The 12,582-nt window shown below is 33.3% G+C and overlaps 1 protein-coding gene across 1 annotated transcript; it reads right to left on the reverse strand.

Annotated features, from left to right (window-relative positions):
- Positions 1-540: 540 nt before the first annotated feature.
- Positions 541-4,277, reverse strand: LOC103494930 (electron transfer flavoprotein subunit alpha, mitochondrial). The gene is made up of 8 exons (XM_017046117.2): positions 4,028-4,277; positions 3,767-3,949; positions 3,266-3,477; positions 2,658-2,821; positions 2,243-2,401; positions 1,869-1,921; positions 1,124-1,264; positions 541-806 (listed from the first exon to the last, which is right to left on the reverse strand). Exons 1-8 carry the CDS (start codon positions 4,124-4,126, stop codon positions 729-731), a joined length of 1,089 nt encoding a protein of 362 aa, XP_016901606.2. The 5' UTR covers positions 4,127-4,277; the 3' UTR covers positions 541-728.
- Positions 4,278-12,582: the final 8,305 nt, after the last annotated feature.

Raw genomic sequence — 12,582 nt, forward strand, 5'->3', positions numbered from 1 at the left:
ACATTTTAGTTGTCATCGAGTTCATATTAGATGACAATTTTTCGATAAAATACTTTTTTATGTTTAATGTACAACATAAATATATTATGATTGTAAAAAAAGAAGTGATAAAAAAACAAGAAATAGTTATCACACAAAGTTAGGTTTCTTTTCTTTTCTTTTCAAAAAACAGAAAATATAAATAGTTATCCAACATAATCTTAATTGAAAATAAACCGAAAATGAAAAATAGAGAACGAGAAATAAAAACTAAAAACGGAAACATTATCAAATCGACCCATAGTAAACTAAAAAATAAACACTTGTTCAACAATTTCACATCCCAAAACAAAAACAAGTTTTTAAAAACAACTTTCTTTAATTCTCAAATTGGATTATGAAAACATTCTTAAAAAGATGTTGTAAGATATTGTCTCTATAATTATCAAAGCCTAAATACTTATTTTTCTAACTAAAAAAGAATATGACATTTTAAAGGATCAATACACCAAGTTCGTTATTCTTTCACATCACACATTCACAATAGAGGCTACATCCATATACTTGGAAAGATGTATATTTTTATTTCCTTTGAATATTTACATCCTTAATTTAAGATTTTGGGGTGAGGGGTTTGATTTTCTCAAAGTGACATCCCTTTTTGTTTATATATAATATAAATGACCCAAAAATTCAGATAATGGAATGCCCTTTGAACTCATTCCCACACAATACAGTTAGTGATAAAGTTACTTAATTCCAGGAAGCTTTTCAAGCAACTCGGGTATAACCTCAAACAGATCCCCAACGACTCCATAGTCAGCAACCTGCATATTAGACAGTTAGTTCGTTGGAATGTAAAAACAGTGGCAGACCAACCTCGGATACATTTACATGAAATCTAAGGATGCATAAACTTAAACTACATTTTGAAATAGTTATAATCAGGTCGTATTGATTTTTTTAACTATTCAGGTCGTATTGATTTTGAATAAATTAGACGATGTTGAATTTGAATGCGACAAGAGTAAGATTGATTTTACCACTCCAAACATGACCTTAAACATCCAAGATCCCCCTATGGCCTAAACTAACAGTGATCATTTCTTTTTTCTGTGTGTGTTTTAGGGGAGGGGGAGCTGACCTTAAAAATTGGTGCATCTGCATCTTTATTCACAGCCACAATAACCTTAGAATCTCTGATTCCTGCCAAATGTTGAATAGCTCCTGATACACCAAAAGCCATATATAGATCTGGTGCTACAATTTTACCAGTTTGTCCAACCTGATATACACGAGAATTTTAAATAGGATCATCGAAAAAATTTGCATTCAATAAAGGAATAATAAACTATGGATAAATTCAACCCATGTTAATATGTGTTATGGCACTATCCATATAAAATATTTGAACATATCACAAGTATATTTTCCACAAAAAAAATTACAAAGGAAAAGAAAGGGCAAGAGAGAAGAAATGGGACAATCCTTTTGTTTTAGTTCTTTTTAATTTCATTTCTCTTTGAACTTCTGGTGGGTGGGGGGATCTAAAAGTTCACCTTCCCTACAGTCAAGTTCCAGTGAAAAGCCTAACTTAGTAACTTCGGTGTTGGCTTTTAATTTGATTAGGTACACTAACTTTTTTCTATATCTGTGAGTATCCAATCTAACAGGACAACCTGTCGGACCCTACAATATTTTGGTGTTAAAAGAAGCTCACAGGAAATGAATTCCGAGATAGGTATAATCACCGTAAATTGAACTCATGACCTTTTGCCAATTTATTGAGATAATATTTTGGTTAATTTGGATTAGGCAAAAAACAATTATAGAATTCAGATGTAATAATACTCTCAACTTGGAAGTAAAAGCATCAAGAAGACAATTACCTGAAGGTCATTGGGAACAAATCCAGCATCAACAGCAGCACGTGTGGCACCAACTAAACAAATAAGAGAATAAAAAACAGATTAGCATATAAGATTAGAGAATGAAGAAAGCAACGTATTCTTTATTAGTGGTTGACAAAATTGACTACTTTGATAAAGTAGAATGAAAAGAAAACAGTATTTTATGCCAAGAGTTTTGAGATCTAATGTTTTCCGTTCTCATTAATAGGCTGCGTGTGCCCCCAAATTCCATGATATTTTAGGAAATTTGACGATCAATATTTTATAACCAGAGAAAAAATTGAAATAATTGATGGGTGATGCAGGAAGAAAAACAATCTTAAGTTCAATTCAAAAATTCAAACTGAATCTACCTGCAGCACCAAGTTTCTCGGCAAGCTTCTCAATCATTTTGAAGTTCTCAGCAGTTTTCAAACCACGTCCTCCAGTGACGACAACACGTGCATTCGCAAGATCAGGACGTTCTGCTTCTGGAGATGTTTGCTTTACATATCGAGATTTTCCAATAGAATCTGAAAGATTGACATCGCTCATTAGACCTAATTACATGTCCTAATCCTTTGGCAGGCCTCTGAACTAATACAACAGAAATTTAAATAATCTAGAGAAGTACTATGAAAAGTGTTCCCTTAATAGGATGGAACAATCATCAAAACTACACTTGGGTTAATCAAATAAGCAGAAGCATTCACTTTCTTGATGTTATTATGGCTTCCTTTTTCTAGAGTGTTGAATTCTTGGAGATGGAAAAGTAGGCAGTAGGCTTACCTACATCAAGCATTGAGAGATCAACCTCAGATATAGCGGACTTATTTGATGCCAACTCAATGGATTTTGCAGGCACTGGGAATGATGTAGATCTTATGGTCAACATACAAGGGTCAGCTCCTGTGTATCTAACTGTACAAAGCGCATTGCCAGCATATATGGGCCTATTATGAGTTCCAAATTGTATTATCAGTCATCCTTCTTCTTTTGTAGGAAAAATAAAAACTATTGCACATCAATTTAGAATGTGCTTAACTAAAAAAAGGGCATGGAAAATTTAAGTGCTAAATCATAGTCACAAAATGAAATTGTCATACAAGAAAATGCAAACTGCGGTTCGGAAATAAAAAAAGAAAACAAAACATGGAAGTTGGAATGTTGAAGAACAAGGATTAGAGAATTTAAGTACTTCTCCACAGAAATGAAGTTCTCCACCATAAACAACATCAGCAGAGAAAATTATGTTTTTCTAGGTACACAAGAAAGATTAAATTAGTGAGAAACACATTTGTTAGGATTAATGTAGACTGTAGAGTACTTGAAACAGTTCACAAAGTTGCATAAGTGTCGCTATAATCAAGGATTTAAGTCTGAAAAACAGGATAAACCTCACAAATTGTCGAGATTCAGATATAGCTACAACATCAGTAACCGGAGAAACATCTAAAAGAGCGGCAGCGCGTGGAAGAATGTTTTTCCCAAAAGAACCTGAAGCCGCAATTACATGAGAATACCCATTCTTCTGTTGAACCAATTGGACTAACTGAGCCCAAGGTTCTGCCAAGGGGTATGTAAATTTATCAGAATCAGCAACAAGCACCTAAATAACATTCAACCTCCGATATCAGTAACAAGGAAACGACGAAAAACACGGATCACTCTAATTACTCTATCCTGATTCTAAAAAGATGGCATAGGAAGAAGGTTATAACTCATTAAATGCTTGAATGAGAATAGAACAGAGCAATAACCACCATAAAATACAAATTCTAGGAGGCAATGCATAAAAAAAAAAACAAAAACAAAAACAAAAGAATATGTGAAGAAAATATGATCGGTAATCGAATCTTCCATGTCAAAGACGATAAATAGAGGGTGAATGATAATACCTGAGAAATAGATGGGTGGCAAGAGGCAGCATGTTGAGCAGCTTGATGAAGCGAAGGCCCAGAGCCCGCCAAGAGGAGGGAAATGGAAGTGTGTTTGCTCAAGGAAGCGGCAGCCGCTATAGCGCTAAGGGAAGCAGCATTGATGGAACCGGAATCGTGTTCCGCCAAAACCAAGGTGGTAACCTACAATTCCATAGCAAAATGTTGGAGAGAAATGAATAATGATGAAATGGAAATGAATGAAAGGAAAGAAGAGCATACAGATCGACAAGGTGAGGAGGAGAAGAGGGGGAGCAATTGGGAGGAAGAGGATGGAAGAATAGATGTCTTAAAAGCAGTGAATAGAGTACGAGCAATCATGTTGATGAATTCTCTCTCTCTCTCTCTCTGAAATGAATAATAGTGTTGGGAAGAAGAGCGTGGACGGAGGAGATAATGGTTCGGTGGAGGTTTGAAAGAGGAATACGGAACTGCTCCTGCTATTAAAATTTCAGATTTTTTTTTAATAATGTAATTTTAAAAAATAAAGTCAAATTTTAGATAGAAGACAAAAAAATGTCGAAAGTAGTATTGTTTTATTAAAGTCGAGTACCCGATCCATGATGCGTTATTAAAGTCGTGTGCGGAATGACTTTCGATCGTATTTATATCCAATATGACAATCAACGTTGCAATTGACTCTCCTATATATTCAACGTGTAAAACATTGTGGACCAAGTCAACAACTTCAATATAAAAAATCGTCTAGTTAATAAACAACTTCGTCACTTCAAAGCCTACTCGTCGGGCATTTTGCCTTCCATCTTCAATTTAATTTTACCTTCCATTTTCGATTTCCATGCCTTCCACCATCTTCATTCAGCCTCCCTCACAAAAAATCAACAAGCCTCTTGTCGCCTTCCATCTTCCTTTGTCGTGGATAAGGTATATTTATTTTCTTTCCTTCGTATGGTTTCATTGTCATCTAGTGAGAATTTTGTTGAATTTAACTTAGTCGTGGATCGATCCATAATTTTGTTGATTAAATTGTAATTCTTGAATTTTTTTATTATAAAAAAATTATTTAAATTTAGAGAAGTTATTTAATTTTAGGTATTTTATTTGGGTTTAGAGAAATTCTTTGATTTTACGTATATTCTTTGATTTTAAAGAAATTTTTTTATTTTATGTATATTATTTGATTTTAGAGAAATTGTTTGATTTTATGTAAATCATTTGATTTTAGGTATATTATCGATTAATTTACATAAATATAACAAAACCCAAAAATATTTACAGTTGGTGAAACAAAAAACAAAAGCTCATGAAGTCAGGCAAAATATTTTCATAGTTCAATGTTTGCCCCTGCGTCACACTTCTCTTTCTTCTTCTTCCTTCTTTGCAATTTTTTCTCCTCCTAATTTCATCATCTCCTCTACTAGATTTTCTTTCTTCTATTTTTAAACGATTTATTCTTATATTTAAATCTTTTATTTCTTCTTCGATTCTTTAAAGCTACTTCATCTTTCTCATATTCGAGAATATCAAGATAAAAATATCATTTTGACAGGATCTAAATGATCGTTTACCATTATCGACACGATCATTTAAATTTGAAGTCTTTTTCCCATCATTTAAAAAGAATTACATGATCGTGTTGATATGATTTAAACAATCGTTTACCATAGTCAATACGATCGTTTAGATTTGTAGTCATTTTCTCATCGTTTAAAAAGAACTACATGATAGTGTGGATATGATTTAAACGATCGATTAACATAGTTAGTATGATCGTTTATCATGGTAATACAATCGTTTAGATTTGAAACCATTTTTCCATCGTTTAAAAAGAACTATACGATCGTATGGATATGATCTAAACGATTGCTTATCATGGTCAACACGATTATTTAGAATCGAAACTTTTTTTTTTCATCATTAAAAAGAATTACACGATCATGTATCATGATCTACACGATCGTAGACCATTTGCTTAGACTGTAGTACATGATCATTTAGAAAAAGAATATTACTCACTCGCATGTGTGACCGATTAATTGCGTGTTGACTGGGATATTTTTTGTATTTCATATTATGGGTTTGTGAGCTTTTTTCGTTTTTCTAATTGCTTTATAAAGTATAAATATTTTACTGGTCAAATTGGTCAATTGAACGTCATGGGTCATGACATATGGTTGTTTGACCATCACAACAATTGGTCAATAACAGTCACAATAATGGGTCATTAGTGTTACAATGGCCAGTCACCGAAGATTAAGACATTTGGTCGTCAATGGTAAAGACGATTAAGACGATCGACTGCTAACGATCACAATGATCAATCCTTAGTGATCAAGATGATAGTTGACCAACAATGAAGATGATTAACAGTCATGATAGTTAAGACGATTGGTTTGCCACTGACTATCACAATAATATCGATTGCCAAGCGTCATGACATCTAGTCATTGATCGTCTCTATGGTTGGTTGTTAATAGTCATGCGATTGATTCTTAATGATCAAAACAGCCGGTTGTTGGCCATCATTGTTAAGAGGTAGAAGATGAAGAAAAAAATTTCTTAAATAAAATTATTCCAAACTCATTGGTTTGGTTCTTTAATCCCAAATGTTTTATTCCAAGTGTTCAAACATAAGTTTAACTTCGAATGTCAAACCCCCTAATTTCAAACTCATAAGCCAAACACCCATATTAAGAAACAAAACCCATGAGTTTGAAATATTTTCTTTATATAATGTCAATGGTCTTTAACGACCGTTGGTACAAAACATTGGCCAACTTCATGATTGACCAATGACCACACGACGACTGATAGCACCATAAAAGTGCTATATTTTCTAGGTTTAAATACATGAGTTTATCTAAATTATGCAACAAATCTTCTATTTCATAGGAAATATTCATTTTAAGAGAAGTAAATAAGTCAAACAGTGTAAAAACGACCCAATTCCGAACAAAAGAGCACACAATGGCACAAGTTGACATATTTATAAAATCGCCCCTAGAGCATGGCAACACTCAAGCATGATGCATTTGTCCAAGAGTAATGAAAAGCACGACACCCCTATCAAAGCATTGTAGCATATATGTCGATTACTAGCTTGGCGCCATAGCACTCCATCATGTGCATCTCTGCACTTGACAGTTCATACCAAGCATCATAGCGTCCACCCAAAGCACCGCAGAGCTTCGAACTTTAATGAACAAAACAAGTGTGCATTTTTGCCAAAATTTGAATATAAAGACCACTTCTTCAGCTTTTTGACATAACTTGTATCGACTTTCATTAGACCACTCATCAAAATTGTAAAATTCTACTCAATAATCTTTGAACATTGTTTTGATGTTCAACAGATTTTTTAAAGTCTTTAAAAGAATGATGAAGAACTAAGAGGTAATTTTTATTGAGAATAGGATTTTAGATGTATTTTCTTCCCAACTTTCGCTTTGAATGATGAACAGTGCAAACTTGTTTAATTTCATACTTAATCTTATATTGATTTCTTATTTCAGTGGCTTGATCCATCGTTAAACTTGATTTCTTGTTTAAATTTAATGACGATACATAATTTTTGGATTTAGATAAAAAACAAAAAAAAAAAAAAACTTGTTAATCTTGAATTGAATTTAAGCATTTCACTTTTAAATATCGTCTTCTATGCATTCTTGAATACCAAATTTTTTATTACGACATTTTTTTTCTTGTAATTGTCACAACGTCCATCACTAAGAACTTAAAGCGAATTTGGAATATGCATGGAAACTGCAAAGATGGGGATGCATATAATGAATTTAGATTGAATATGAAGAAATTCTTGTTCATGAATCTAGGTTAATTAGTCTTTAATTGTCTAATTAGTTCTGAATTGCAATTGTTATAATTTTATTGATTTCATTAGATGATAGAACGTTATCTAAATTTACTTTTCTCAGTTCTATTGTGAAAAACTTTGATTCTTTGTGTGTTATAATTCATTTCCTAAAAGAAAATAAACAAGTTCATTTTCACACGTCTATTTTGTTGAAATTTTAAATTTACAAAATCCCCTTTCGTAAATAGAATTTAAATGTTGACAAAAGCACCTTAACTCAATTCTCTTGTGTTTGACCTCCAACTTAATGTTATACTATGTCTTTATAGTTCATAGTTGCAAGTTCAATGAAATAAATAAATCTTGTTGGTAGAATCCCTTTTGTTAACGATCGTATCGATAAAAACTCATTAAAAGTAACTTTTCGTGATTGACCGACGATCACAATGACTGATCGTCTTGACCGTCAGCAACCAATCATCTTAATCATCAGCTATCGGTTGTCTTGACCATCGGATACCTATCATCTAGATCGTCAGTTATCGATCATCTTGATTGTCGGCTATCAATCATCTTGACGACTAATAACATTGATTGTTGATTCATGTCAGAAATGCATGAATTTAGGTGTGATTATCATGTTAAAATGTCCTATGGGACTATTAGTTTACAACTTTTTGTTATCATCTATCCTATTTAATTAGCTTGTGACATACGAATTTCGTCACCCAAATCCGGATCAAATATTTAACAGAATCACACACCAAGCACTATTTTAGTAATAAGTCGGGGTCGAACTCAGGGAGTACGTTAAATAATTTTCCACCTCAGGTAATTCGGGGGGTTGGTGATTGGTTTCAAGTTCAATGAAATTAAATTGCAAGACAAAAGTGAATTGTAAAATTCTAATGATTAAAACATTCTAGCTTGACATTTAACTAAGTCTGGTCATTCGCTATGCATTCTTCCTATGCGTCTATTTTCTCAATCATTATCTTTTTAATCTTTTACTTACCCAAGCTTATAATGTTCTCCCCTATTTATACTACCTAAGCTTATAGAGTTCTCCCCTATTTATACTACTCTCAAAATCAAATTACTCATCACTAAGCTTTCCTAATCCAACCAGCTTCTTAACTATTTACACGAGTTCTTATCTAGTCACACTTAACTTAAACTCCTAATCCAGATAACTCATAACTTACTTTATCAATATTCGTTAACTGTGTGTACACTCTACTAAAGACTCCTAGCTGAACCTTTCTCATTGTAGATATATTTTTTTTGTCCATGAATATAAACCAATAACAATAAGTTAGTTCTTCACAAGTGTTTGTAACTTCAACTGGGTCAAATTACCATTTTACCCCAGGTTACTTCTAGTCCTTAAATATTAGTGCTACTCTAATGATCAACCTGTTTATGGCCCAACCACTAAACAAAAATCCCTCCCGTGTCATATAGAGGGTAGAGCCCTTTGTTCAAGTCTCGGAGATACCATTTAAGGGAACACTCATCTACTTACCCTAAAGTCGAGAATGAGTGAATTACATCTTATGTGATTATGTTTCCAGCTCTCTACTCGATCTTGTCCTCAAAATGATAAGCATATTGAGTCGAAAATTTGACCACTCTCACCCATATAAATCAAAGGACAATCCCTCGCAAATAGGAGTTCATAATACACTCAAGATTAAGACTAAGTTACCTAGGTCATCCTAATGAAATAAAAATCCAACTAGTTAACGAAGTTACATCTAGTGGTTACTATTTCGTGGTTCGGTCTTATGCAAACTTATTATATAGGATACCTTCACTCGCAATGCACCTACACGAATACGTTGGATCATTGCATTTGTATCAAATATAAAGTGAGTCATATTCATAGTGTTACCAGGATAAGGTACCCATCCTTATCCATATAATATAGACCCTTTAAGTTGTATCTCAAACATTGGTCCCTATATGTCTCTACATACTGTTCAAGTCTCATTAAACAACTTAGGATGTTAGTTTATTGGATTTAGGTTATTAAGACAAAACTAATAATATAATCAATAACACTTATTGAAATTATAATAATACCACTTTATTAATAACGATCAATGGATTATATTTACTATCTATGTGTTTTAGAACATAAAACCCATCAGAGGGGAGAGTTAGACTTTAAAAAGTATGTCAAATAAAGTCCTAACACCCTCGAAATTACATCTTGTTCCTTAAGCCTCATTTGGTCCTCTAATGAACAATTAATTTATGCTCCAACCATTGAACTGATTCCCTCCCGAGCCAATGAGAGGGACAGTCCTCATGTTCAGTACTTAAGGGAACAACCTCTCTTCTACCACTTAAAGCAGATAGGAGTGAATTTCTATCTTACACTTTATGTCTCCAACTATCCATATGCCTTTTCTCCTAAGAAGGGAGGTCTATTGGGCCAGTGTTAATAAGTTGACCTCATATATGAAAATCTAAGGATAGTCTCGAATAAAAAATAGTTCATAGTTAGCTCATAATTAAGGTCAAGTTACTTAGGTCATCAAGTTCGAAATAGCCAGTTTTAGTAAATAGTGTTATAATGTAAAAGTAACTATTCCATGGTCGATCTTATGCAAATTCTTTTACATAAGATGTCACACTCTGTTCTAGGTTTTTCCTCTAACCTAGGTAGTGGTGTGAATATAAAACATACAAAAAGAATGAAAATCTACAATAAATGATGGGGAGCTCAACGATGGCTTGGTCCTTGACCACTACCTGGGGGGTGAAAACATTGAAAACGTGAGCTAGAACTCAGCGATTAGCAAGTTTTTAGAAGTAAAAACTCGTAAAACATGTTCTAAAAAATGTGTAGCCATGCATCAATAATGAAATAATAATTAAAATATCATCATCACATAATACCATAAATCACAAGTCAAGCCAACAAATCTGTACCCAATCTAACCAATGCAAAGCACCTAAATATACGACCAAGAATAGCTCACACATGATCGAGGAATCATGCGGCCCAACCTAGCTCACATATACTTAGTACTCGCTACGATTGCAACCTCCATCCAATTCGACCATGGTAGAATACTAAATACACGATCGAGAATAGCTCACACATAATCCATATCCACAAGGAAACATGCGGCCAAATTGAGCTGACGCATACTTAGTATCTACCACGATAACGACCTACATATCCGCTCCTATGTGCACATAGAGCCACCCACCATAGGGTAAACTAGGCTCGAAGCCAAAATCATATCCTCTATCCATGTCCTCATCTAGGCTCAAGTTCTCAAATCTCTGGTCACAACCTCTTTCAAGCTTGATATCCCTTGACAACCATAAGTAGTGCTACGGAAACACATTCAAGTAGCCTTTAGGGTAATCACCAACATTCATAAAAATCACATATTTCATGTTTAAAAACCAAACATGGTCAGAAACGCATTTTCAAATCATTTTCGATCCTTAGCCATCACTACATACTTTTAGAACTCCTTCAAGTCTAGTTATAAATCAATGAACGTTTTAGAAACTAGTTGTCATCTAAAACTTGCTTAGTAAGTTTGGGTTCAACCACAGTTTCGAAATGCAAGAGTTCAGAGAAAACCGAAAATCATATTTGAAAACTTTTCTAACACATAATTCATAAAACAATCATACTCGAAATTTTTATACTAGAAACAATCATATTAGATTTATAATGAAAATACTTGAAAATAAGCCACTCACTATCAATGATTTAATCCCCCGGAATTATACGCTTTCTCCATTTTAATTTGGCTTGAAATAGAAATTAAAGTTTCTCAATTATCTTCACTTAAGCAAGACAACACAATAATCTCTAAAAACACTCCAGTATGAGAGTTCAAGCTATTTTACATTTCTAGAGTCCTTACATTTCCAAATCTTCTTAGACTAGACTAAAAATCCACTTTCAAACCTTTTGAACCTCAAATTTAGATGTTTAGTAGAATGGATGTCCAAACCTAAGTTAAACTCATTGAGTCTTTCGTTTCAATACGCTCTTGTACCCAATATCCATACATTAGAGATTTAGATCCATTAACAATTCAAAATATCAATCTAATGAGTCAACAACTTAGGAACTTATATAAGCTCATCTAAAACAACCTTAAACGTGTTAATCAATGCTTCCAAGTTCTCTAATCTTCAATTCCTCACACAAAACAATATGGTTAAAATCAAGTTTACGTTAAGACTAAATAGGTATTCAAGAACTATGAGAGAACTCATTAAATTTACCTAAAACCTAATTGATACCTTGTCGAAACCGCCTTGGTCGCATACTAACGGCTTTCTAAATTCAAATATAGTACCTAAAATCATTTTATGTTTCAAAGCTTATAGAAGTAATACCCAAGCGAACTCTAAAGTTGATGGAAAGTCCATTTTCAACTCTTAACATTCAACTCTAGGACTTGAGTATCATGAGTAATTCAATTTTAACACTTAAACTTAATGGGCATTCAAGAACTCTAGGAAAACTCACCGAAATTACTCCAAATTTTCCAAGAACTTAACAAAGTGATCTAAACTTCAATGTACAGTACCATAACTACCATTAAACTTCAAAATCTATCATCCAATACCATAAGTTATTCAATATTATCACCAAAATTAGATGTGTACTCAAGACCCACTCCATAAAGCTTAGAATCTTACCCAAGTTGTGCCAAAACGCCTAATTTCAACCTTTTGAATGGTTGGACAACGGCTTAAATTCTTCTAAAACTCGAATCTAGCATTGAAAAGTGATGGGTAATGTTAAACTCAAGTTTAAACTTAATGGGTATTCAAAATCACCCAAAAAGACAACCCCGAACCATAAGAATCTTACTCTAAGTGGTGGATTTGAATGAAGAACAGATACGAACAGTAGTTAAAATCTCTCAATACTCCACATCTAACAACGAAATGTAATGTGTATTGCAAAATCAAAGCTGAAACTTAATGGGTAGTATAAATCTTCAAGAAAAACCCA

This window comes from Cucumis melo, chromosome 4, assembly GCF_025177605.1.
Source record: "Cucumis melo cultivar AY chromosome 4, USDA_Cmelo_AY_1.0, whole genome shotgun sequence".
NCBI classification, from domain to species: domain Eukaryota; kingdom Viridiplantae; phylum Streptophyta; class Magnoliopsida; order Cucurbitales; family Cucurbitaceae; genus Cucumis; species Cucumis melo.